Source organism: Pongo abelii, chromosome 3, assembly GCF_028885655.2.
Source record: "Pongo abelii isolate AG06213 chromosome 3, NHGRI_mPonAbe1-v2.0_pri, whole genome shotgun sequence".
Taxonomy (NCBI): domain Eukaryota; kingdom Metazoa; phylum Chordata; class Mammalia; order Primates; family Hominidae; genus Pongo; species Pongo abelii.
In genome coordinates, this window is record NC_071988.2 from 87,814,120 (window position 1) to 87,842,015 (window position 27,896).

Here is a 27,896-nt window from a genome sequence, read left to right on the forward strand (position 1 = left end):
TCCTGTAATTTTTGAAGAAAAAACAAAGGAAGAAAAAGAATCAATGGGTTTGACCCCACTCTGAGAGCCATGGCTCCATCTCACAGAAGAAATTTCAACTCCTATGGCATTGCTGCCTCTACAGTTGGCTACTTTTGTTGCCATCTCACTCCCAGCTTAAGGTGGCCTGGGGCATGGAATATAAGTAAGTGAAAACGTGAAAAATTTTCCCAAATCTTTCTGAGCCTAGAAGTCTCCACTTTTAACTCCTCAAGCCAGAACTAGAGAGTTTCTCTCTCTGTGTGTATCACAGTGCTCACTTCTCAGTTCCAGGGTAGTGAATACCCAAGGAACAACAACAACAAAAAGTCAAATTAGCTGCCATTTCTTTAGTATTTTGAATTTTGGTGCTTCTCCTGATGCTACCTACTTATATTTATGTTAGCAAGACCTCAAATAGTTATTCCACATATTTTAACTAGGTTTTCTAGATGTAGTGTTTTCTGGATGTAGTGGGAGAGAAATGTCGATGCATGTTTGCTTTTTTTTACCCAGAATGGGTACTTCTGGTTCAATCATTTCTTTAAGAAAAAACTTTTTTTAAAAGTTTTATGAAATCAAATCTGTATGTTTAAAATTGATATCATTCTTCTAAGTCACAATATAAACAAGTTCTTTATCCTATATAATAGTTCTTGGCATTCCCATGTTCTTATGGGAGAAGATATTTCAAATCACAACTACGAAAGACACAAGAGGCTTGTTTTAGTCACCAAATTGTAAATTTCTCTCAGATACTTTACAACTCTTCTCAACTTTAGTTTCTCTTTGCAACAGTTCTCATTTGCAATAGATGACCTAGCTTAATGAGAGGCACAATTTCACCGACTGTGAGTTTATGTTTTGTTTTGTTTTTTAATCATTCTCTTGAGGTAACTTTATTTTTCTCTACATTTCCACCTCTTGCAGAGAAAGTTTCTTAAACTTAATCTGCCTAAGATTTTGATTCCTTCCCTAATGCCTACCTTGGCCCCCCAATATGTGATTATTACCGTTTCACCATATCTTCCTTGTTACCCCTGTCACAGAATCCTTGGACTGTCACTTCACGAGCTAGAAACCTCTGTGGCCAGCAGCATGTCTGCCTGAGTAATTGATTGTGCCCCTGGGCTTGTTATGTCCACTCATCCCAGCAGGCTGTGCTCGGCTTGTGCTACCAGCCAGAATCACACACCTGTCAAGGGTGTGCCAGGCACGTAGTGGAGAGGAGTGTGTGGGCAAGCAAGCGCATGGTCTGGCTACTGTGCACAGTGGGGTGGGCAGCTACAGGTGCTGGCACAGGTACCAGTTCTGTGCCAAGCTGTGTGCCTGGACCAGATGTATTGCATGTGGTTTCCACTGTGGGCACCCATGTCTGGATGAGGAGAATGTGGTGGCACCTGGAAGTTTGGAGATGCCAGGAGCTGCAGAGCCCAAAGAGAGTGTCACAGGCCTAGCTTGGGGGGCTCCTAGGTCTAGGCAACCTGAAGGGCTAAAGCTCTTCTCTCCTTCTCCTCATCTACAATGTGGCAAGCAGGGGGCATGTTTCAGGCCTGTTTGTGTTACAGCTCTTTTAGTCTGCCATTTAGGAGTTCCCGAGTTCTTGTCCCACATCCAGGAAGAATGAGGTACACAGACAACTGGAGTGAAGGGTAAGCAAGGTGTAGAGGAGCTTCATTGAGTGGCAGAACAGTTCTCAGGAGACCCAAAGCGGGTAGCTCCTTTCCACAGGCAGGTCATCCTGATGAGCGTCCAGCTCTCAGCAAACAGAAGACCCACAGTGGGTAGCTCCTTTCTGCAGGCAGGTCCTTCTGACTGGCTGAGGAGGTGCCAAATGGGTAGCTCCTTCCCGCAGCTGGTAGTCCCCTCTGTGTGAGTCTGGCTGGGTCTGGGGGTTTTTATGGGCTCAGAAGGTAGGAAGTGCCTGCTGATTGGTCCATGGGCAGCCATGGCTGGGCACAAAAAAAGCACCATAAGTGGCTGACTTACCCGGAACTGACAGCTTGGCTCTGGGCTTCAGGCCATCCCTGGCTTGAAGGTGGGGCTTCACCAAGGATCCATGCCTTTCCATCCAGGAACGTTTCTGCCTCCTGCTGCCATTAATCATGTCATTCATGGGGCCCAGGCTGTTTGTGCCAAGGGAGTCCAGAAGGCCTGTGCAGAGCCATCCTCAGCGCCCCCTTGACTGCCCTCTTGTGCTCATCGGTGCCAAATTCCAGAGAAAGCCAAGGCTGCAGGGGGCTGGCATGTCAGTGCCTCCTCAAGCACACACCTGGCCAGGTTGGGACAGCACCCATGCTTGGCTTTAACTTTGCTCCGAAATCACAGTGGGTGCTGGGAGTTGGGGAGAGACAAGGCAGTGGCAGCAGACACTTCTGAGCCTGTGAGGGAAGTGGGGCTTCCCAGGCCCTTGAGAGCACAGGAATGCTCGGGTCCTTAAGTCGGCAGCCATAGCTAGGGGGCTGCAGCTGTACCCAGGAGTGCAGGGCTCCACCTGCCAACTTGGAAAGGGTCAGGGCTCCCACCTGCTCCGGGCTCCCTCCAACTCCACGGGGCATGCAGTGCCGGCCACACCTCCCCAGCTGCAGCAGGAATCCCCACAGAGGCTGCTCCAGATGGGCCACCACTGCCGTCAATCATATATGTTTAAGTTTCTATCTATCTATCTATCTATCTATCTATCTATCTAACTATCTAACCATCTATCTGACTGTCTGTTTCTCTATCTGATGTATCTTGAGGTAGACATAGAGAGATCTTAACCTCTACATCTCTACTGTCATTTAGCTAATTTTCTATGCAGAAAATTCTAATAAAACCTTTATTTATTCAATGATCTCAGCTGTTATCTACCAGCTAAGAACTTTTCTAATCTTGATCCTCCAAATTCCATGATATTAAAACCAAATATAAATTACTTAGCTCCCAAATTTCATTTTCAGAGAAAAAGAAACTGTTACTTTTTTTTTTTTTTTTTGTGAGACGAAGTCTGGCTGTGTTGCCCAGGCTGGAGTGCAGTGGCGCAATCTTGGCTGACTGCAAGCTCCACCTCCTGGGTTCACACCATTCTCCTGCCTCAGCCTCCCGAGTAGCTGGGACTACAGGCGCCCAACACCACGCCCGGCTAATTTTTTTGTATTTTTAGTAGAGATGGAGTTTCACTGTGTTAGCCAGGATAGTCTCGATCTCCTGACGTCGTGATCCGCCCGCCTCGGCCTCCCAAAGTGCTGGGATTACAGGCTTGAGCCACCGCACCCGGCCAACTCTTACCTCTTGGTGTTTAATTTTATGTCATATATGTTCCATGTTATTGCTCTTACACCTCTTCTGGGTAAAATTTTCTTAGAATATTTATCTTTTCTTGGCTTCTACCAGTTTATTATTCATATTTGAGAAGTGTCTTTGTGTATAAAGTTAGATAGAAATCTGTGAAACTATGAAAATAAAAGCAGACAGGTGCGGTGGCTCAGGCGTGGAGACTGGCGCCTGTAATTCAGCTACGTGAGAGACTGAGGCAGGAGAATTACTTGAAGCCAAGAGGTGGAGGTTGCAGTGAGCCGAGATCGCACCACTGCACTCCAGCCTGGGCTAGAGAGTGGGACTCTGTCTTAAAAAGAAAAAGAGAGGAGAGGAGAGGAGAGGAGGGGAGGGGAGGGGAGAGGGGAGACAGGAGGGGAGGGGGGAGAGGGGAGGGGAGTGGGGAGAGGGGAGGGGAGGGGAGCATACAAGGAGAGGAGAGGAGGGGAGGGAAGGGGAGGGGAGGGGAGGGGAGGGGAGTATACAAGCATCCAGTTCTTTCTTCTGCCCCTTCCCCCACAGGTTCAGAAGTGCCTTCTGTATGACTATAAATTTTAAAGGAGATTACTTCTTTCCTTTTTTCTTAGTTGAAGCCAAATCTTTATTTTTTAGTACCCCATTCCTTCTTATTCTAATAATCGTGAAGTCTAGTCTAGCTATTTGATTTATTTCTTTATTATAGATAAGAAGCTTTCTAAAAAATATTCTTACTGCATGTTTAGGACATCATATTTTAAGTTCTAATTTGTAATTAGCTTTCACATTAGATCCCCTGTTACATACACAAACATATAGTAATTAGAGATAAGTAGTTAAACTGTTAAATGAATTGTTGAAAACTACATGCTCCTACTTATAAGTTCAGTAGTATTTGTAAATAAATAATGTGGACAATAAAGTCCTATAAACAAATAAATAAATGTATACATATATATTTTTTCCTATTCAAACAGATTTGGGACAGTATCTGTTCCTGAGGGAGACACTAAGGCTCAGACAAATAGTGTCTTCATATTTTGCCATTATAAATATTTTGGTATCAAAAATTATTTAAACTTATTATTACTTTATAAAGAAAAAAAGTTGCTCTTAAAGTTTCTCTCTTTAAACTATGTGAGATGAAAACTGCAGTATTTGCATTTCTGCAAATCTGGTCAGAATCAGCACATTAATTTTGCTAGTTTTGCTGGCTGCGCATAATTTTTGTGCCACTATTAATTTTGTAGGTATATGCAATGAGGTTGTTCTTTGCTTGGCTTTGAAAACTACATTCATTTGGTATACATTTTTAAAAGATGTGTTGTGAAAGAGAATACATTTAAAGGAAACAGAAATATAAGTTAAAAAAAAAATTATGTACAATTACCCTAAGTTAACCTTAACTGTAATAAGACTAATATAATACAAAAAAATGTACTAATCATTAAATATTTAAAACTTCATAGGAAAAATATGAAAGTAGCAAGGCTTATCTTGTTTACTGCTATTACCTCTATACAGAGAAGAAATAACTGGTACATTATAAGTGGTCAATAAATATTTGGTAAATGAAAGAAAAAATGAGTTAGCAATATTTATAAAAATAATGTATTTCTTAAATATAAAAATAGGTATTAAGATATTCATACATACATTAAAAACTAACTCAGTGACTATTATTTAACCACAATATCAAATAAAGCAAAATATTTGAGGTTCAGAACATTATTCCCAACGGAAAATAAAGCTATTTTATTTTACAATTTAAGAACTAATTCAATTTTAATTTTTGGAACTTAGGAATTGAATATAGTAAAATAAATAATTCTAGATCTGAGCCTTGTTTAGAGATGAGTGCCATAATAATCAGACTTTTGATGTTTTTGAAGATATACTTTGTGTAAATACAAGAGTAGAAAATATTGAATTCTTAAATAATATACTTGGCTGGCAAGCGAAATGAGTTCTCTGAACTATATTGAAATCAATATTTTCAGAAATGTGTTCAGGAGAAAGTGTCAAATATTTTTAAAACTATATGCAATATAAACTATTTCTATACAATCTGTGGACCTAATTAGTGTTAAAAAAAAAATGGTCAACGATGAAGACTGAGGAGAATTGACAGAAATGAAATAAGACAAATAATTAAAATCCCAGAAGGGCACATGTTTCAGGGAACACATCTATTTCTTAATAAAGTTGAACTTATTGATAGAGAAAGATGAGAAATTGATTGACAAGAAGGGAACCAAAGCCCTATATTAATCCCTAGAATTCATAGAGGGATGGAGAGACATCCACGTTGACTTGTCAAAACCAGCACTGACAATAGTAGTCATATTTTTAAGCTTTTTCTACTACAAGTCCCTACAGAAATCACCTAAATACTGCAAATTAACAACACAATGATAATTTCTCATACTTAGTACAATTATAATATAAATACAAAGTCAAGCTTTTTAATTTTTGAATATGTGGTTAAATCATTTAGTTGAAAATTACTTTTTTAATTCTTAATGTACAAATGCTTTTTGTAAAAGTCTTATACAAACAAATTTTCTGATTTTCTTAGTAATTACTTATTGTTTGACGAATTTTTGTAAATAAATTTGCATTGTAAGGTTTAGGTGACTTCTAGCCATATACATTATAAAGTGTGTGTGTGTGTGGGTGGGTGTGTGAATGGTTCAGCCTCAGTAAATGGGAAACAAACCAAATAGAATTTTAAGTTGTGGCAATATTTGAAGGAATACCTGAGTTAATAGAATATCTTAATTCTTAGATTCTATGTTTATAATTTTATAAACATCTGGTAACAAATTTTAAAACTAATCAGTCTTTCCGTTGCTTTCTGTCTTAGTATGTTTAGTGCTGCTATTAAAAAAATACCTGAGGCTAGTTAATTTATAAAGAAAAGTTTATTTGGCTTTTATGTATTCTGTAGGCTAGAAGATTGGACATCAGGTGAAAGCCTCAGGTTGCTCTCACTCATGCAGGATGTTTAAGCCAGCATGTGCAGAGATCATATGGTGAGAGAGAAAGCAAGAGAGAGAGAGAGCAGGGAAGTGCCAGGCTCTCTTTAACAACCTGTTCTCAAGGGAAGTAATAGAATGAGAACACACCTCTTACTGTGAGAAAGGCATCAAGCCATTCATGGGAGATCTGTCACAAACCTCCCACAAGGTTCCACCTCCAACACTGGGGATCAAATTTCAACATGAGGTTTTGGAAACAAATATCCAAACTGTAGAATTTTCAATTGGTAAAGCATTCTCTTCCGAAACCTAAAAAACTCCTCATCAACATTTTCACCAGTCATGTTTTTAGTAGCCACACAATTTTAGGGATCTCACATTAAATTAAAAAGTATTGTTATAGTTCCGGTCCGGCAGAGAGCGCGGAGAGACGCAGAATGCAGCCCGCTCCTCCAGGGCCCTCCAGGCCCTCCGGCCCCGGGCCGGCGGGTGAACTGGGGGGCCCCGGGACAGGCCGAGCCCTCTGTCCTGCAGACACCTGAGGCCTCTGCTGTGGCTGCCCACTGGCTGTGCTCAGGCCTTGAAGCCTCAGCGAACCGCTCTTTCCCACCCCACCTCGGTGACTGATGGCGGCCGTGGCGTCTCCCAGCCCGGACCCCGCCGGCCGCGGGGTCTCCCGACCCAAGCCTGCCCGGCTTCGACGAAACCCCCGCAAAGCCGACGGGACGCAGCGCCTTTGGGCAGCGCTGGGCGTGGTGGGCCAGGAAGTATGGCGGCCGCTCGAACGCCGCGCGGCGGAGGCCATTAAGGCGTGGAGGGCCCGGGAAGGTGGCCTAGGGACGCAAGCAGTCTCGGCCGCCTCTTTAGGCCACGGAGCCGCGCAGATCCGGTTCCCGGGTGACCACCCTGTCGCCATTGGGCGAGACCTACCTAGTCCTGACGACAACGGACAAAGGCCTTAAGGGACCTGGAAGGTGAGCGAGGTTGCGAACGACGACGGGTGGAACGGTTAGCGGCCATCGGGCGGTTGGTCTTAGTTCTCCCAGACTTTGCTGTCGGAAGAGAGAAATGGTAGAATGACAGGCCACTTTTGGCCCGTTGGAAATGCCCACCACCCTCTGGGAAGATTTACTGGCCGATTATGGAAGGCCTGTGTATATAATATGAAAAAGCTGCTCTCAACTCCACCCCAACCTTTTAATAGAAAACATTTGTCACATCTAGCCCTTCTAGATGGAAAGAGGTTGCCGACGTATGATAAAATAGAGTTAGAAAGTTACACTTCTTGTAAATTCTTATTTGTTTAAAAGAAATCATAGAAAATACATGTCTTCTGGAGATGACTTTTGGAAATGGAGTTAACACGGCCTCTGGAAGCGATACGTCCACGTTTGTTAAGTGGGTTAGACGACATGGAGCTGGAAGACCTGAGAAGGAAGAGAAGAAGGTTCTGTGCTAGACTGGTCATATTTAGAAGACATTTTCATATTCTATCCATTGTTTCGTGTGCATTTGATTCCTCACTACTGTGTATATAGTTGACAACGTTAAGCTTTTTTGAGATGTTTATTCTTTTTAGATGTTCTGAAGTGCCTGATATGTTAAAATTAGAGGTAGCAAAATCACATTTTGTAAATACCTTTTTGTTACAATTCATAGGAAATGTTTTTTGGGGGAAATGGCCAAATCACCTGTTGAGTAATACTCATTGTGTTTGTGCAGTGGTTCAGGGGAGGACAGAGGAGAGGGAGGTGCAGAGAGCTCTATGCCATCCTGTTTACAGCGAGGCAAGATGAATCATTATCTCTGTGCATGTTGTTTTACTTATCTGTGTATATAGTGTACATAAAGGACAGACGAGTCCTAATTGACAACATCTAGTCTTTCTGGATGTTAAAGAGGTTGCCAGTGTATGACAAAAGTAGAGTTAGTAAACTAATATATTTTGTACATTTTGTTTTACAAGTCCTAGGAAAGATTGTCTTCTAAAAATTTGATGTCTTCTGGGTTGATGGAGATGGGAAGGGTTCTAGGCCAGAATGTTCACATTTGGAAGACTCTTTCAAATTATAACTGTTGTTACACGTTTGCAGTTTATTCAAGACTGCTGTATACGTAGTAGACAAATTAACTCCTTACTTGAAACATCTAGTCTATCTAGATGTTTAGAAGTGCCCGATGTATGCTAAATGTAGAGGTAGTAAAATACCACTTTGTAAATATCTTTTTGTTAAAATTCATAGGAAATACTTTTGGAAATTGAATTGTGAAGCCACCTTTGTGAGCAGTATAGTAATGTCTATACTTGTTCAACGGTTTAGAGGAGGTGAGAGGGAAGAAACTGCAAAAGGTAATATACTAGTATGTTCATACTTGGACATTTTCAGACACCATTTTTCTATATGTTTTGTGCATTTTGTTTTCCTCTGTATATAGTGTATATAATGGACAAATAGTCCTAATTTTTCAACATCTAGTCTCTAGATGTTAAAGAGGTTGCCAGTGTATGACAAAGTAGTAAAATTAGCATATTTTGTAAAAAAAAAAAAAAAAAGTATTGTTATAAATTCATTTTCATTAATGGTAATCCTCTTTTCATTATCCTTGCATGTTATTCTGATTTTTCTCTCACTAAGAAATGTGCTAAAACTGTATTTTCATAACTGTAATTTCCATTGCTTCAAATAATAATTTGGTGAATACTACATCAAATCACTAATCTTTATTTTATTATGAAATTAGGAAAGAAATCCAATTATATCTAAGTGGGCTTGATCTTTTCTTCAATGTTTAGAAATGTGTGTGTATGTATATTATTATGTGTGTTTATGTGTGTTATTAAGAAAATCACAAAAAAGAGAAAATACATTGACTGTTCATTGGATGGAAGTGGATTATCATAAAGATGTTCACCCTCATCATCTTCATGCTGAGTAGGCTGAGGGAAAAGAGGAAGTGGGGTTGGTCTTGCTGTCTCAGGGGTGGCAGAGGCAGAAGAAAATGCATGTATAAGTGAATGTGCACAGTTCAAATTCATGTTGTTCAAGGGGTGACTGTATACTCTCTATATACATATTTCTACATAGATAACATTCTATATATTTCTAGACATTATATTTATTTCTAGCATATGTTTTCTGACATAAAATCTTTCTAATTGGAATTTTACAACGGTGAATAATTATAGTTTTATCAGCAGAAATTATATTTTACTAGAAATACCAGAATATTATGGCCAATTCTATCAGCTCTCTATAAATAGAATGATAGCAGATTAATGCTCCAATGTTATTACTTATAGTTTTGTCCCTGAAACTCATGCTTAGTGATAAGCTTTTGCACAAAATGGAAAAATCAATTTTATGGCCACATACACTACAGTGTAGGCCACTTTTTCTCACTCAGCCGATGTTTAGTGTCATTGTCCAAGGCATTCCATTATCTTAGTTTAAAATTTATGTACTTCAGCTCACTATATAATATAATGCGTAGTATCCATCCCCTTCAAAATTACATGACACGTTTTTGTATCATATCACTTCACTTAGATTTTCTTTGTTGTAATATCACTATTACTCTCCAATGATCATCATGGTGCAAAGGAAGCCATGGTAAACCCATGTGAACCTCAACTCCCAATTACAGTCAAAACTTCCCAGATTTTAAAAAATAGTAATTAATTTAATGGGAGAATAAGTAATCTAATACAGTCCCCAGTATATAGCAGTATTTAACAAATAGCAGTTTTATTATTTAACTATTTAATGTAATTAATGAGGATTGCTACCCCTTACAAATTAAGATGTGTGAAATATATTCAAAAGATAGTAGCTACCAGTGTAATAAAAAAGTTGACAAAATAAAGAATGACAATAGGAGGAAAAGGATTTAAACAAAACAAAAATAGACTATGTGTGTTCATTTCTTATACACAAACCGTGGTCTCTGTTAATGTCAAAAGACATTTACTTGCAATGAGTTATAAGCAAAAGAGTTAAACTATTGAGCTCTGTGATAAATCAAATATGAGAGTTTATTGGAAGGTTCAGTGTACATAATGCATAGATTACTTGTGTTCAAAGAATAAGAATTTAATAACATATTAAACTTTACTGATTTATATTATATTTTCTGTGATGAGTATAAACAAATGTTAGGTTTTTACAGCATCTCCTTTGATTGACAGAACATTAGCTTTACTTTGAATTGAAACTGCTATAATACTGTTATACTGCAGAAGCACTGGTTGATGGTAATAGTTGATAACATCTAAGGTAATGGATGTTATTATTCAAGGAAAATAACAGTGAAAATTAAAATATTAATTTATCTTAAACTTTAAAATACTAATGTTTAACTATAAAAACTAAACATTATGTGTCAAATCCAAATATATCATTGTTAAAGACAATTATAAGCTGACTTCATCAGATATAATTATTATACAGAATATTTTGTTTTGGTTATGCATTTTTAAAAAAAAATTATATAATGGAAAATATCTAATTGCAAACATGAGAAAATGAATTATGTGCCAGTATACTCTACATGAAGAATTAGTACTTAGTGGATACGTAATATTTTAATTAAGATGTTGTAATTTCTTATAATTAATATACAAATGAGGAAGAAATAAATAATGGCAAAATAAATTTTCAATGTTTTCTTAATTATTTTAAAAAGACAAGCTTAGGGTGTTTAAAAGAAATTTAAGTAGCATAATTTTGGCAGATATCAAAGTGTCCTTTATATTGTTTCTTATAGGTAGCTTTATATTACAACATTAATCAAACATGGATCATTCCTCCTTATTTTATAGGAATTACAAACACTTGTGAATATGAAGTTGTCACTTCAACTGCTGTATTGTACAAAAGATTTTCCAGCATGATGGTAAGAATTTCAAATAATAATTTTCTCAGTAAAACAAAAACTGAAGTTTAATAAAGTAAGTTGTTCATGAAAATATGTATGAGAACATATGTTCTTTTGAAAAACAACAAGTAGAATATTTCCTTACAGGAGTATTAATGATCATAATGCCTTTAAAATAAAAAAGAAATTCTGTAACTACAGAACTATAAATTCAGAATATCACCTGGAGGATACAGATGTCTTGACAGATGTGATACGCAATACAACAAATTTCAAAAAGACAATAAACTAAAAAGAATCTTGCTAATCACACATACACATATCATGGTCCCTCATATGGGTCCACACTACACAATGAGGTCCACTTGAAGGCTGTGTGGAAGAGAACTGAAATCTATGTGTATATAGTTTACTTATAAAAGTAATTATTATCAAGACATTTAAAAATTACTATTTTTTAAGTTTTACACATTATTAACTATAATGTTTTTACTTTATATTTTTATTTAGGTAAATTTTTCATGAACAAAACAATGTACATCTTCTATGTTAATAGAGAATGAATATATACATAGATTATATCATAATATTTTAAATAAGCTTTTATCATTAGCCATGGAAGTTTTGTAATTTTGAAGGACTACATATTTATTTATTACATGTACATGTGCACTTTCCTACATGTGTATTATACTTTAATAATAAGTCTAAAATATATAAATTTGAAAAATCTGTAATTAGGATTATAGTATTTATTAATCTGTCATTACTTAGGATTATAGTATTTGTAACAGAACATTTATTTAATATATCTGTCCATATTTTGATGATTTTTTATAGGGTTATGTATAACTAGTAAGAAGGCCAATATCTCATTTTTCTAATTTACACTAGTGGTTAATACCATGTAACCCTGAAAATATCCTACATACTTTTTAAAATACATTTTTAGATTTAATTTTTCAAGCATAACTCATAAGCCTTAGAATAGCTAAAATTAATCCATATACAACCCGGCACTTTGCAAAATTTTAATAACTTGATGTAGTGATCCCTTAATGCTAATCAAATCTATTTCTTTATTTTAGGTTAGTCCTGTGATTTATGATTCAGACAGTGGAAAATGGCTTTACATAGCATCTTATGTAAAAATGTTTTCTTCTCCATTCCTATAGGCTGTTAAGCTGGTAGTGAACACATTTTCTTTTTGACACAATGTACTAATTTTGATATTGGCATATCACACTTACTGCAAAATACAAGTTATTAACATGATTGTATTTTTATACTTAAATTTAAGGTAAATGGTAATTTCACACAGTGCTTCACTTCCCAAGTGCTGTAAATTTTATTAATGTAGTTTCAATAAGTAAACATGTTAAGCTAAGACCAGTTGTTATATTTATAAATTCAACAATAAAACAAAGGCTCTAATTCAAAAAATAAAACAGAGACTCAAATTCCTAGGATTTGGATGTATGGTAATTCTAACATGAAAGTCACAATATGGGATAATAATAATGTTTGCTGCTTATGTTAAACCATCTTCCATAATGTTGTAATGTGTCTTGGGGTCACACCCTGTTTCTAATATGTTCCAATGAGAAGTGACCTTGAGCAAATTGTTTAATCTCTGTGTTTCAGTTATTAGTTCACTTACCTGTTAAATGATTATAATATGTTCAGGTAGGTTTTTGAAATTTAAATCAGAGGTTGAACTAAAACCTTTACAATAAAGCCCAAAAATGTAAATATCAATTAAAATATTATTTTTTATTATCATTGTTATTCTTGGTTATTATTTTTATATTGTGCTATGGCAGAAGTTCTGGAAAGCATCCACAAATTACAATATGGGTGAATATGAAATAAAATATTTTAAATGTCACATTTGAATGTAAACAGCATTCACACCCCTTCAAAATTAAAAATTTCCAAGTCAAATATTCCTATATTCATTAAAATATCAACAAAATTCTTGTCCTTGAGATGAATTTACTGATTTTGCTGTTAACAAACAGCAGTAAGTGATAACATCAGATAAATCCAGTCCAAAATGTAAAGATATATTTAAGCAATTCTAGATTAAATTGAGCTTCACCGAGGTTAGGATCTGAAAAGAATGAGGTCTTCTAGTAATCAGAAAAGCTCTATGTACAGAAAAGATTAATATGTCATCCATACTATTTGATTAAAAGTCCATGACATTGCCTTTAAAGTTCTTGGAGAAATTGATGGGGCCAAATGTGTAGCAACTTCACTGATAGCTGCTATATTTTAATTATTTTGAATAACTTGATAATCGGCAGAGACATATGAAAATATTTTTTCAGATAGGGATTGAGATAACCCAGCACCAATTTTACCATAGTTCTTCAAATTTTTCATTATTATTTTAAAATAAGAGTAATAATGACTTCTCTTCTCTTTCTAAAAAAAAGCTATTTGAAGAGAATTAAGTCAGCTTTACTTACATGGAGAGTAAATAAAAAAATTATATAAATAAATGTATTTGGTCTAGTTAATTAAGGTTTGGGGATTTTAGTTGCAATCCTCAAATGATAGAGGTTTGCATACTGCACACATTTTTAAAAAATTAAACTTGGTAGCTTATAAAACTTAATATTTACAAGATGAAAAGATTTATGGAGAAGGATGGTGGTGATGATTGTGCAACACTGTGAATGCATTTAATGCCACTAAACTGAACACTTGAAATGGTTAAAATGGTAAATTTTATGTTATGTACATTTCTCACAATTAAAAAATTAAGCTTACTGTTTGAAAATTAAGCTCACTGTTTGAAAATTAAGCTCTTATTGAATCATGCCATTCACATATCCTATTGAAGTTGCCTATCTATAATTTACCTTTGTTTATTATCTAGCATGTGTTTTATCACCTTATATAGGTCAGTCTATAGTTAAATTTGCTGGTAAAATTATTTCAAATTTACTGTGCAAATTACTTATGAATTCATTTACTATACCTAATTATGCTTTCATTTGGATTTTTGAATATATTCCCTTCACTTTTGCATCTTTTAGAATTCCAGTTACATCACTTTTCCCTTACCTTTCCTTTCCTTTTTTTTCTCTCTCTCTCTTTTTTGTTTTGTTTTTTCTTTTTTTGAGATGGAGTCTCATTTTGTTGCCAGGCTGGAGTACAGTGGTGCGATCTCGGCTCACTGCAACCTCCGCCTCCCGAGTTCAAGCGATTCTCCTGCCTCAGCCTCCTGAGTAGCTGGGACTACAGGCACCCGCCACCACACCCAGCTAATTTTTGTATGTTTAATAGAGACAGGGTTTCACCATGTTAGACAGGATGGTCTTGATCCCTTGACCTTGTGATCAACCAGCCTCGGCCTCCCAAAGTGCTGGGATTACAGGCATGAGCCACCGCGCCTAACGTACCGTTCCTTTCTTTTTTAATTCACATCAGGTAATGTCTAATTTTTCTGTCTTCTTATTCTCTCTCTTCTACAAAGGAACACAGGCTCTCTTCTCTGCCCACAGGCTTCTTTCCACTTCCCCATGTCTGATGTTCTGCCTGTTTGTCTCCTAGGATGTTATTTCCCTTCTGGCAGTCAAGCATCTCAATTCTCAGTTTGTATGTGTGTGTGTGTCTCTGTGTGTGTGTGTTCATGTTTGTTTGTTTTTTTTTTTAACTCTATTTACCCCATTTCTGCCAACATATAATGTCCCATTTGGTTATTGTTTTCATTTTTAGAAAAAAAGTGTTTTCTGCTATCCTTTCTTTTTTCAGTTGACATGAAAATTGGACCAGATTAAAGAACATTTTTGAAAGAGAGAAAGATGACAGTCAGTAGACGTCTTCTTGGACTCATCCCCCAACTAAGCTTTGATTTGATTGGATCTACTGATTTGATATGATGTTCCTTCTTGACACTACTATGGTGACTACCCTGGGAACTACACATTCCCTTCTCCTCATTCCTCTTCTTTTCCTACTTCAACAAGTCTTGTCTATTCCTCTTTAGCAGAAACATCATGGTAGCTAAGATAGTTATGAAGGTAGGTTGCATATTAGTGTGATCTGAGAGACAAAAACAGATGCCCTTTTATCAACCAAGGTGAACTCTGAAGTTAAAGAAACAAAAGTTCTCTACAGTTTGAGGGCTCAGGTGTTTGCTGGCATGGCAACTCTCCAAGTTCCTACAGCTACAAGACAAAAACACTCTCTTGCTAAACACCCTAATAATAAGAGCTGTCATGAAATTTATTAGACCCCTCCCAATTCTGACTTACAACCTGGACCACTACAACTCTGACTGGAGAGATGACCAGCCTTACAGACATTCTTTCCTGATAAGCAATTGCAGGTCTTAAGCCCATTCCAGCAGCTTACAGAGGCTGTGCACAAACTGTCTTTGTGTGCTCCAGCTCACCTTTTGGTTTAAATAGCCAAAGTCCACCATATTTTAATGCTAAAACCTGCCCCAAAGTGAACATGGGATATATGTTACATATATGTTCATCCATTCCACGTGTGCTTGGCTCACCTCATAAATATCTATAGCTTTTACCTTCAAACCTGCTGAATATGTATGACTCTACTGTGTGATACAGGTTCTGTGAGGCATGAAACCAACCTGTTTTGAAGAGAGATCACCCAGCAAACTCACACAGGAACAGACAACCAAACACCACATGTTCTCATTTGTAAACGGGAACTGAATTATGAGAACATACAGACACATTCAGGGGAATAACACACACTGGGACCTGTTGGAGGGTTGCGGGTGGAAGGAGGGAGAGTATTAGGAAGAATAGCTAGTGGATGCTGGGCTTAATACCTAGGTGATGGGATGATCTACTCAGTAAACCACAATGGCACACATTTACCTATGTAACAAACCTCCACATCCTGCACATGTACCCCTGAACTTAAAATAAAAGTTGGAAATAAAAAAAAAATAGAGAGCACCTTTAACCCATGATGGAGGCTTTCACTTCCCAGTGTGCAAACTGATGGCACCAATAAAGCTCTCTTTTCTACTATTCAGAGAACATGGTTGTCTTTTGGGCAATGTTAGTTAAGAGAAGAGGTGTTGGAGAAAGGCTAGTTGGGGTAACACCCTCTTTCTAATATGTTCCAATTAAGTGAACTTGGGTAAATTGTTTAATCTCTGTGTTTCAGTTATTGGTTCACCTACCTGTTAAATGATTATAATAATAAGTTCAGGTAGGTCTTTTGAAGTTTAAATGATAGGTTGAACTAAAACCCTTACAATAACCCCCAAAAGAGTAAATATCAATTAAAATATTATATATTATTATTGTTGTTATTTTGGTTATTATTGTTATATTGTGCTATGGTAAACATGAAATAAAATATTTTAAATGTCACATTTGTTCATTGTTTCTATGACCCCATGATGTTTTACACCATACAACATTTTGAAAAATAAAGGATTTATATTTCAATTCCATCAATATTTCAATTAAAAGCTATGTAATTGATCATAAAAATATTTTTAAACTACCAAAAAACTAGAAAACAGTTTAAAAATAATGACAATATTTTTGAGCCAAAGCTCAAACTATTTGAGAAAAGGCAAAAACGTTTCACGTTTTAGGATAGCATGAGATCGTGATATTATACAACATATAAAACATTCATAAATATAGCATTACTTCAATATTAAAATGAAGTTAAATATGGGAAAGATAAAGAAGAATTTATGATTACATAAAGATGTATAAAATATATATCCATGGGTGAGGAAAAAAGTTGAAAAAGAGAGATTGCAGGTAGTTGAGTGCCATTAGACCGTTGCACATAAAGGGAACTTGTAGCAATGTTGGTACAAAAGTTACTTAGTGTACTGGACCCAGCTGCAAGAAAACATATTGATTTATCCACTTACAGACCATGTTGTAGAAATTGTTACAACCTGACATTTACTGGAATGTAGGATCGTGTATCCAATAAGTCCTCAAGGGACAGAGGACAGTCAGAGGAGAGACAAACCTGGATGTCCCCAGAGGCTAATTTTTTCTCCTCTTGTCTAATTTGATAGATCTGCAGAATTATCAGAGCAGAAGAACCGGAGACCTCTAGCTGGTACCTGAACTCTAGATTAACAAGCCTATATCTCTGTCGAGAGATGTTCCTTTGTTATACAATGAACTACTCAAGGGATGTGCCATGGGCTCTTCTCAACTTGCCTATAGATTTATATAGTGGTAGGAAGGTTGGATCCTTCCCTTGGAGCAATTTCCACAGTGGTATCTGGTATGTCACTTTCAAGGAAAGCTGAGACATCAGAGAGCTGTGGACTACACTGATGTTTCTGCCTATGAATACTTCCATAAAATTTACATTTCATCTTCCCCTGAATCTGGTGTGATTCTTTGTCACTATTTGCCATATATATCTTTTTTTAATACAACATAGAGTAGACATAAAATAATTAATTTAAACACTGCCTGTTGATGAACATTTAGGGTTGTAGACACCTCTTGATTTTCATTCATTTTCCATGCCTAGTATTGATTCTTGGCAACATTATTACCATCACAGATAACTTAGGGGGCTGATCTACCATGCACCTGTTAGAAGATTCTGTTAGTACCACCAATTATATTAGCCCTCCCCCACCCAGTGGGAAATTGGAACTGCAAATGTAATTGCCCCAAATTCTGAGCAACCTATCAGGTCAGGTTCTCCTTCCTAGATTTTCACACCTGAACTGAAGCACTGAGCGATGCTCAGCACTGGAGTTTAGTGCAGTAAACTTTATGAAAATCTATGAAATCCTTAAGTTGAAAACATAAGTTTTAATATTAAAATAAACCTTTATTTCAGAAAAATACAGAAATTATAAAAATGCAGCTCTATGTATTCCACAATATGAACACACCTATGTGTTCATGCCACAGGATCACACACAGTTCTCAGTTTGCTGCAGGCTGTGTAGAATGTAGCCATGAGTTCCCACCGATAGATTAAATAATTTGCCCAGGTTCACTGACTCAGAACATAGTAGAATGAGGATTTGATCTCCAAGGAACTTCACTATGATGCTTCTTCTCTTAAGTAATAGGCATGCTGCCTCACTATCTTAGCTAGAACAGTTTTTCTGATAAATCTCCAACATGAAAATAAGGTCTGTTTTCTGATTTGTTGTATTTAACATAAGACGTTGATTGTGTATTTGTTTATTTACTTTTGTGGAGACAGGGTCTGGCTATGTTGCACAGGCTGGTCTCAAATGATCCTTTTGGTTGAGCCTCCCAAAGTGTTTGAATTATAAGCTTGAGCCACCACCCCCTGCCAGGATTGAGAATTTATGACAAATGTTTCCAACCTGTCTTAAAACATTTTATGTAAGAATATTAGAAGAGTATTTGAAAGCAAGCAAGAGTTACTTATTAAGAGTAGAGAAACAAGAGGAAGGACCATGTGTGGTTCCTGGGGCACAGCCACTGTGTGCAAGCACAGGTGAGTCATCCCAGGGAAATCAATGGGTCCAATAAAGCTGGTAAGGGATGGCTGGGGATATGCATGTTCAATTCACTCAATAACATCAAAAATCCTCCAAATGGATACTCCCCTCAGCAGTGTATAAGAGCTCTGCTTACTTCAGGTCCTCACTTAAAATTGGTGTTTTCGGTCTTTGAAAAAAGAATGTATTACCTGCACTGATGTATGTGTTCGTACTTCACTGTTGTTTTATTTTGCATTTTCCTGATGACCAGGTGGTGCAGCTTTTCGTATGTCTTTGTTAATCTACAAAGCGTTTTAGCTGAAGTCCTTTTTCCAATGTCTCTCCATTTGCTCTACCACATTTCTATTTCTTGATTATTTAAAGGGTTTTTTTATATTCTAGAAACAAGTCCTTTGCTAGGTATGGTACTATAAATATATTCTGTTCTTTTTGTAGATAGTTTTTTTATGAAAAGTTGTTTTAAATTTTAAAGGCTAAATTTACCAATCTTTTTCTTTATTTTTATTGCTCTCTTTATTTTTTTTTTAATTTTTATTTATTTTTATTGCTCTTTGTGTTTTATTCTTCTTTATTTTTATTGCTCCTGGTGTTTAGTCTTGGCAAAGGCATAAACATATTTTTCTATATTATATTCCAAAATATTTATATATTTTTATCTTCTACAATGATATCTGTAATTAAAGTGTTTGGGGGTGTACGGTTAGGCAAACTTTATGTCTTGTTCTCTTTTGCTTTGTTTTCCTGATATGGCTAACCAGTTTACTCAGCAAGGTTTATTGGAAAGTCTAATCTTTCCCAAGTGTCCTGTTGTGCTACCTTAATTACAAATCAAGACTCTGTCCATGTGTGGTTCTGTTTGGGGGCTTGTCATTCAATTTTGGTGGCTTAAATGTTTATGCTTACACTAGTATCACACAGTCACTTTACTGATCTTTCTAATAAGTATTAAGGTCTGGAAGTGAAAGTTCTTTATTCTATTCTTTCTTTTAGATTTTCTTAGCTATTCTAAGCACTGTATTTCCATACAAATCATCTTCTTAATTTACACACACACAGACACACACACACATACACAACGTGTTGAAATGTTGATTGGGATTTCATGGAATCTGAAGAACAACGTGGGTAAAATTCTGTCCTTTGGAATACGGAGTCTTTCAATAATGAACATAGTCTTTACATTGATTTGGTTCTTTAATTTTACTCCCTTATTTTTGTTATTTTTGGCATAGAGATTTTGTAGCTCTTTCATTCAACTTATTCCTAGGAATGGGATGTTTTTGATGTTACTGGAAGTAATAGCCATATTTTTTTCTTAAACTGTTGTTGGTACGGTGTTTAGAAACAGTTTTTAAAAATATTTACTTGCATCCAGTAAGTTTGCTAAATTTCTTTAGAAATTCTAATAGCCTATTTGTAGATTTTTAATATCCTATTTTATATTTATGTAACTATCAAGTAATACTATTTATATATTTCTATTTGATATTTATTTATCATTTATTTATTTGCTTGATTAAACTAGCTGAGGCTTCACTACAATATTACATAGGAGAATAAAAGTAGTAACAGTGGACAGCAATGTGTTATTTCTGATCTTGCAAGGAAAGTTTTTAATTTGTTTTAATTTAATCTGATATTTACCGTAGGATTTTTTTTTTTTTTTTTTTTTGCCTCTTCCCCCCACCCCACCTTGGCTCTAACAAAAACTGAAGCTCTGGCAGGGTGCGGTGGCTCACGCCTGTAATCCCAGCACTTTGGGAGGCCGAGGTGGGCGGATCACGAAGTCAGGAGATCCAGACCATCCTGGCTAACAGGGTGAAACCCTGTCTCTACTAAAAAATACAAAAAATTAGCCGGGTGTGGTGGCGGGTGCCTATAGTCCCAGCTACACAGGAGGCCGAGGCAGGAGAATGACGTGAACCCGGGAAGCAGAGGTTGAAGTGAGCCGAGATCATGCCACTGCACTCCAGCCTGGGCGACAAAGCGAGACTCCGTCAAAAAAACAGAAAAACAAAACTGAAGCTCTTAAATAGGAAGTTTCTTAAATCTTTAGGTGGATAAGAAATGTTATGATAATATTATGAATTTTATGAAATGGATTGTTTCTGCCTTTATTGAAAATACGACAGAAGTTTTCTATTTGTCTTAGCTTCTATTCTATTGTTTACTTATCTTTTGTGAATATGGCATATTATATTGGTTGATATATGAATGCTAAATCCTCGCATTTCGAGAATAATCCCAGCTTGATCAAGATGCAGCATTTTGTCATTTCTGTCACTGCGTTCATTTTTATATGAGGATTAATTTCATTTTATTGTTACTATTATTATTATTATTATTATTTGTGATAGAGTCTCACTCTGTCACCCAGGCTGGAATGCAGTGGGGCAATCTTGGCTCACTGCAACCTCTGCCTCCCGGGTTCAAGCGATTCTCCTGCCTCAGCCTCCCTAGTAGCTGAGACTACAGTTGTGCACCACCGTGCATTGCTAATTTTTGTATTTTTAGTAGAGTCAGGGTTTCACCATGTTGGCCAGACTGGTCTCGAACTCCTGGCCTCAAGTGCTCCACCCACCTGGGCCTCCCAAAATGTTGAGATTATAGGTGTGAACCATGTACCTGGCCTCATTTCACTTATTTTTAGCATACATGTGTTTATCCCATTCTCTTATTGTTCTTTTGATGACCATAAATTTTAAAGGATATCTCTGTTTCTATTATTGGTACTGACAAGTTATGCCTCTAGACTACTTTAGTGGAGGGAGTGTTGTGCATTTGTTTTTCATTTTATTAGCCCACACTGTCAGCATTTTGAAGAGTATGTATTAGTCTTTTCAAAAGACCCACCTTTGATTTAATTATCCATATTATATTTTATATTTCATTATCTATCTGCTATTCTCTTTAAGATTACATCTCTCTTCTTTGAACAAAATGCTTGAATCACTGATTTTCAGCTTTTCTTTGATCATAGATGCATGAATGTCTATAAATATTTCTCTTTTGGATGTGTTTGGTGACTTTCACATCCTTAAGTATCTATTTTTTGTGTGCGTGTACTCGGTGGAATATATGTCCTAACTTAATCACTCCTTTATGATACATGTTTTATGTTTAAATGCATTGCTAATTACTAAACATTTTCGAATTTTAAAAGTTATTGTTTTGTACTTAATTTCTGGATTAATTCTACAATGGTAAGAAAACCTACCCATTATGATTTCAGTTCCTCAACATTACTGAAGTTTTTGCTTTATAGCCTGCTGTTCAGCATAAAAGTTTGCTAAGTGCTCCTTGTGCAGTTGACAAGCATGAGTGCTGGAGTCATATGTTCACATTTGACATTATTGTCTTACATTTCTTAATGACATTCCAATTTTCTATTTCCTTACTGACTTCTTTAGTATGCTTTTCTTACTATTTTGTATTAGCTACTTTGAATTTCTTTAAGATTTTAAGGCTACGAAGCTATGTTATGTACATAGCAGTATAAAATTGTAATATTTCCACAATGAATTGATTCATTATTGTGAAATGTCCTACCTTAACTCTAGCTGTGCTTCTTGGTTTCAAGAAGACGTTAGTTTGCTTTAGTATAAAGGCACCAATTTCCTTAGGTTACTAATCATAAATACCTTTTTATATACTTTTTACTTACAACATCCTTATTTTGAAAGTCGAACAGAAATGATTTATGTATATGTGTATATATGTAAATCTTTGCCTTTTAATTTCAGCATGTGATACATTTGTTTTTAATATCATGATTAATACCAACTTACTATTCTTTTTCTACTGAGGCCACTTTTCTATGTTACTTTTTTTCTACTTTCTTGTCTCTTTTTGATTAATCTATTACTTTCATTTTTATATTGTTATTAACTATAGTCCCCATGTTGAATAATATATCTCTTGAATTTATTCCTCCTTATCAGCTATTTATCATTTCTTTTGCAATTTTATTAATGTGATAATTAGACTATTGCTATTTCTTTATTATTTTAGTAGACATCATAAAGTTTATCCTAACTTACCTTAGTCTAAAACAAATTAGGACTTTTTCTTTCTTCCAAAAAATAAAAGACTCTTGGAATATTTTAATTGTATTACTTTCACTTTTGCCACACTAGATATTATGTTAAGTATATGTATATATACACATATATAGATGTATATATAAACACATGTATATACACATGTATACATACATACATAAGTATATATATACACACACATATACATAAGTATATATGTACACACACAAACACTCCACCAGACATTAGTATTCTTATTTTAATATAGTCAGTATTTATTTAGATGTATCTGTAGCTTTATCTTTTATATTACATTTAATTCTTTCTTTATCCTTGATTCATAATTTTGAATCATTTTTCTTCTGCCTGACAGATGTTCTTTTTAGTAATTTCAGGGCAGACCCAATGAAGACAGTGCTCCCAAAGTTTTTTGTCTGTCTGAGAATGTCTTCAGCCTTCTTTAATTTTGAAAGATACTTTCATTAGTTTGGAATACTGGATTTCCAGTTTTTGTTTCTTCACACTTTGAAGGTGACACTCAATTATTTTATAATTTTCAAAAGCAGTGGTGGCATCTGGAACTGGTCTGCACTTACTGTTAGACTCAGTGTCATTTAAGGCTGGCCTGGCAAGGAAACAACTAGGATATGCTGTCTGCCTGTTAGATGCACACACTCTCACCCCACACCACCACCAGCAAAGCCCACTCTGCAGCCATGGGAAGGTGAGACACAAGAGCTCACTTTATAATTTTGTGTCTGAGAGTGGGCAAAACCAAAGTCACTGTGCAACCCACAAAATACCAAACACAATCCTCTCCTGGCTAATATGACTGCTCTTCTTTGCAAATTGAAGCTCTATTTTCTTTCTAGGGGCTCCTCTTCCTAGGTAAGATTTACTGAAATAACCAGTCATAGAATGGTCCTTACTTCCTAAGAGCACCCAATGCATAGTGAGTGCCTGCTTCCTTGGATGGTCTCCAAAATCATCCCATCAAAGTCCTCCCTAATACTCACTACTGAAAAGCCAGCCAGGTAGCCGGGGACGCTCCCGGGGGTCTCCGGGCCCTGGCTGGGGGAGGTGTTGTGGGACGCACGTACCCAGGCTCAGGAGAGGCGAGTGGGCGGCTGGGGCTGCAGCTGGAGCTGGCCATTGAGGAGCTTCTGCGCGACAGTGCGATCGGTTGCACCTTCTGCGACAAGTGCCGGCCGGTTGGCGCGCAGCGCCTGCTAGGGCAGAGTCTGGCCCTTGCTGCGCCCGGCACCGAAGACCGGGAAGTCGTAAAGCTCCTCCTCGCAGCGTATGTGCGGCTGCGGCCGGCCGAAGCCTCAGGACACAGAACTGCCGGCGCCGGTTACATCCCGACCGGCCACCCGTAGCCAGCGTCCGCTCATGCGCGCTCCTGGAAGACCCAGCAGCTCCGCCGCGAGTTCCGATTGGCTCCGCGTGAGTGGCGGTCCCCTGAGACGTCACAAGGGCGCGCCTTCTGTGACGTCACAAGGGCGCGCCTTCCGTGACGTCACAAGGGCGCGCCTTCCGTGACGTCACAAGGGCGCGTCTTCGCCAACACCGTAGAGGTGGGCGTTCGGCGACGTCACAGGCGCCGGGTGTTCGGCTACCTCACTGGGGCGCTACAGTGCCTGGAGGTGGGCAGTCTTCTCGTCAGAATGGGGGCTGGTAACAGCGACCTCCCCGCCAGGTCTGTGTGTTGCCGGCTGAAGAAGGGTAGCTGAAAAATTCAGACCCAGCACAGTGTTTATGTTAGTCAAAAATAGAAAACTATGTCTGGCGCCGCCGAGGCGGGAGGACCCTTCAGGCGAAGAGCAGCCTAGCAACATGGTGCAACCCCATCTCTGTAGTCCTACCTCAGCCCCCCAGCTACTTGAGCCCAAAGGTTCAAGGCTCCAGTGAGCTATGATCCAACCATAGCATTCCAGCCTGCGAGATTGAGGTAAACCCTGTCTAAAAAAATTAAGAAACTATCCAAGTGTGCAACAGGGAGGGACTGCTAAGTAAAACATGAGGCTGGCTGGGCCCTGCTGTAATCCCAGCACTTTGGGAGGCCGAGGCGGGAGGATGGATGGCTTGGGCTCAGGAGTTCGAGACCAGCCTGGGCAACATGACGAAACCCTGTCTCTACAAAAGATACAAAAATTAGCCGGGCGTGGTGCGCACCTGGCCTAATTTTTGTATTTTTCTAGAGATGGAGGGGGGGGGGCTCGCTATGTTGCCCGGGCCAGTTTCAAACTCCTGAGTTGAAGCGATCTTCTCACCTTGGCCATCAGAGTTGTCGGGATTACAGGCGTGAGGGACCACGCCCCACCTGGGTTAGGGTACTTAATAACAGAAGAAAGTGCTCCGCCAGGCTCAGTGGCTGACGCTTGTAATCCCAACACTTTGGGAGGCCGAGGCGGGTGGATCACCTGAGGTCAGGAGTTGGAGACCAGCCTGGCCATGGTGAAACCCAGTCTCTACAAAAAATACAAAAATTAGCCAGGCGTGGTGGCGCCTGCCTGTAGTCCCAGCTACTTGGGAGGCTGATAAAGGAGAATTACTTGAACCCGGGAGGCGGAGGTTGCATTGGGCTGAGATCGCACCACTGCACCCCAGCCTGGGCGACACAGTGAGACTCCAGTTTGACACCAGCCTGGGCAATATAGTGAAACCCTGTCTCTACAAAACAAACAAAAACCCAGGCGTAACTGTGTCCACCTGTGGCCCTAGCTAGTTAGGAGGCTGAGGCAGGAGGATCACTTGAGGCCAGGAGCTCAAGGCTGCAGTGAGCTATGGTAATCCCACTGCTTCCCATCCTGAGCAATAGAATGAAAGCATGTCTCTAGATAGCTAGCTAGCTAGCTAGATAATTGATATGTAGTTTTGAATCAAATTTTTTCCCTAGATTTGAACATGTTTTTCTAAAGTAGCATTCAACACATCAGCATTTTACAGTGTTATTAGTTGTTAATATGATTTTTTTCTGAAATACAGTATTCTTTACAAAAGCAGTTTTGTCTTTCAAAGTACATAGATAAGGCCCTCAAGTGAATTTGTCTGATGTTGGCAACCTTGGTACCATTTTGTCCACTTGATTGGAAAAGTTAGTCAATAATTTCAGGTCACTGTTGGCCTTAGAAGAAGAGCCCAAAGGCAACAAGCAAAGGCGCTGGTGTCCAGTCGCCTTCTAGAAGCATTTTCACTTCCCTTTAAGGTTTCCCTTGATGAACATAGAAGTACTGTATGTAGAATTGACCCAGTGCTGCCCTGGCAACTTTGTATATTAGGCCAAATTTACATTTCTTACCTTTATGAGAGGCACCCTGATAGGCTAGTGGAGTTACACACAAAGTCTGATCTCAGCTGCACTGTCCAGAGATGCAACACAGTCCAATCAAAGAACATTCTCTGAGCCCGTTTCTTTAGCTGTAAAAGAATAACATACCCATCTAAGAAGGCAGCTTATTGTATTTGATTGGTCTTTTATTTTCTATGAAACTGTGTTTAACACAGTAATTATTTTCATTTGTATACTTCATTTGTGTTGTGTTTTTGGTTTTAGTTTTGTTTTTGAAATGGAGTCTTTTTTTTAGTGGTTTTTTGTTTTGTTTTGTTTTGTTTTGTTTTTGAGATGGAGTCTTTCTATTGTCACCCAGGCTGGAGTGCAGTGGCATGATCTCTGCTCACTGCAACCTCCACCTCCCAGGTTCAAGTGATTCTCCTGCCTCAGCCTCCTGAGAAGCTGGGATTACAGGTGCCTGCCACCACACCCAGCTAATTTTTTAAATATATTTTTAGTAGAGATGGGGTTATAACACGTTGCCCAGGCTGGTCTCAAACTACAGACGTCAAGTGATCCACCCGCCTTGGCTCCCCAAGTGCTGGGATTATAGGCATGAGCCACCGCGCCTGGCTTGTTTTCAAATAAGGGTTTCTTGGCTAGGCATGGTGGCTCACATCTGTAATCCCAGCACTTTGGGAGGCCAAGGTCAGTGGATCACCTGAGGTCAGGAGTTCGAGACCAGCCTGACCAATATGGAGAAACCCTGTCTCTACTGAAAATACAAAATTAGCCAGGCGTGGTGGTGCATGCCTGTAATCCCAGCTACTCAGGAGGCTGAGGAAAGAATTGCTTGAACCCAGGGGGCAGAGGTTGCAGTGAGCTGAGATCGCACCATTGCACTCCAGCCTGGGCAACAAGAACAAAACTCTGTCTCAAAATAAAAAAAAGATTTCTTAAAATGATATTTTCAGTACTTTATAGATGATGTGTAAGCAGCAATCTTAATAGGATGTTACCCAACACTTTGCGAGACTGGCAGCTGATTTGATCCAGATGTCTCTAATTCTTTTTTCTTTTTCTTTTTCTGTTTTTTTTTTTTTTTTTTTTTTTTTGACAGCCTTGCTCTGTTACCCATGCCGCAGTGCAGTGGCACGATCTTGGCTCACTGCAACCTCCACCTCCCGGGTTCAAGAGATTCTCCTGCGTCAGGCTCCCGAGTAGCTGGGATTACAGGCATCCGCCACCATGCCCAGCTAATTTTTTGTATTTTTGGTAGAGACAGCGTTTCACCATGTTGGCCAGGCTGGTCTCGAACTCCTGACCTTAGGTGATCTGCCTGCCTCGGCTTCCCAAAGTGTTAGGATTACAGGCGTCAGCCACTGTGCCTGGCCCAGATGTCTCTAATTCTAACATGAGATGTATTGCAGGATCATAGCAGAGTGAGTTGCTGATGTATCCAGAAGGAAACAAGCATGGAACTCTCACGACAGCTGTCCTGAGAAGTGTGTGTGTGCTGTGCTTGAATATCTCACTGCTCATTTATACACAGGCTTTCTGGTGACTGAGTTAACAGTATCTGTTTCATAAATAATGTAGCCCTCTTTCTTTCTTTCTCTCTCTTTCTTTTTTTTTTTTTTTTTGAGACAGGGTCTTGCTGTGTTACCCAGGCTGGAGTGCAATGGTGCAGTCTTGGCTCACCGCAACTTCAGCCTCCTGGGTTCAAGCGATTCTCCTGCCTCAGCCTCCCAAGTAGCTGGGATTACAGGCATGCGCCACCACGCCTGGCTAATATTTTCTTTTTTTTTTTTTTGAGATGGAGTTTCGCTGTTGTTGCCCAGGCTGGAGTGCAATGGCACAATCTCAGCTCACCACAATCTTTGCCTTTCGGGTTCAAGGGATTCTCCTGCCTCAGCCTCCCGAGTAGCTGGGATTACAGGCATGTGCCACCACACCCAGCT

At 38.2% G+C, this 27,896-nt stretch overlaps 1 protein-coding gene and 1 long non-coding RNA gene across 2 annotated transcripts in view; one reads left to right on the forward strand and one right to left on the reverse strand.

Annotated features, from left to right (window-relative positions):
• The window catches only part of LOC129059166 (uncharacterized), a 256,202-nt gene extending 231,703 nt beyond the window's left edge, over positions 1–24,499 (reverse strand). Inside the window, exons 1-4 of the mRNA XM_054554767.1 lie at positions 24,297–24,499; positions 23,762–24,147; positions 7,599–7,699; positions 7,203–7,324 (exon numbers count right to left, since the gene is read on the reverse strand). Coding sequence (XP_054410742.1) covers positions 7,203–7,324; positions 7,599–7,699; positions 23,762–24,147; positions 24,297–24,499 — 812 coding nt within the window. The remainder of the gene's footprint in view (positions 1–7,202; positions 7,325–7,598; positions 7,700–23,761; positions 24,148–24,296) is intronic.
• Positions 8,629–18,782, forward strand: LOC129058791 (uncharacterized). The gene is made up of 2 exons (XR_008524194.2): positions 8,629–11,165; positions 14,913–18,782. It is a non-coding gene; the product is annotated as an uncharacterized LOC129058791 (long non-coding RNA).
• Positions 24,500–27,896: the final 3,397 nt, after the last annotated feature.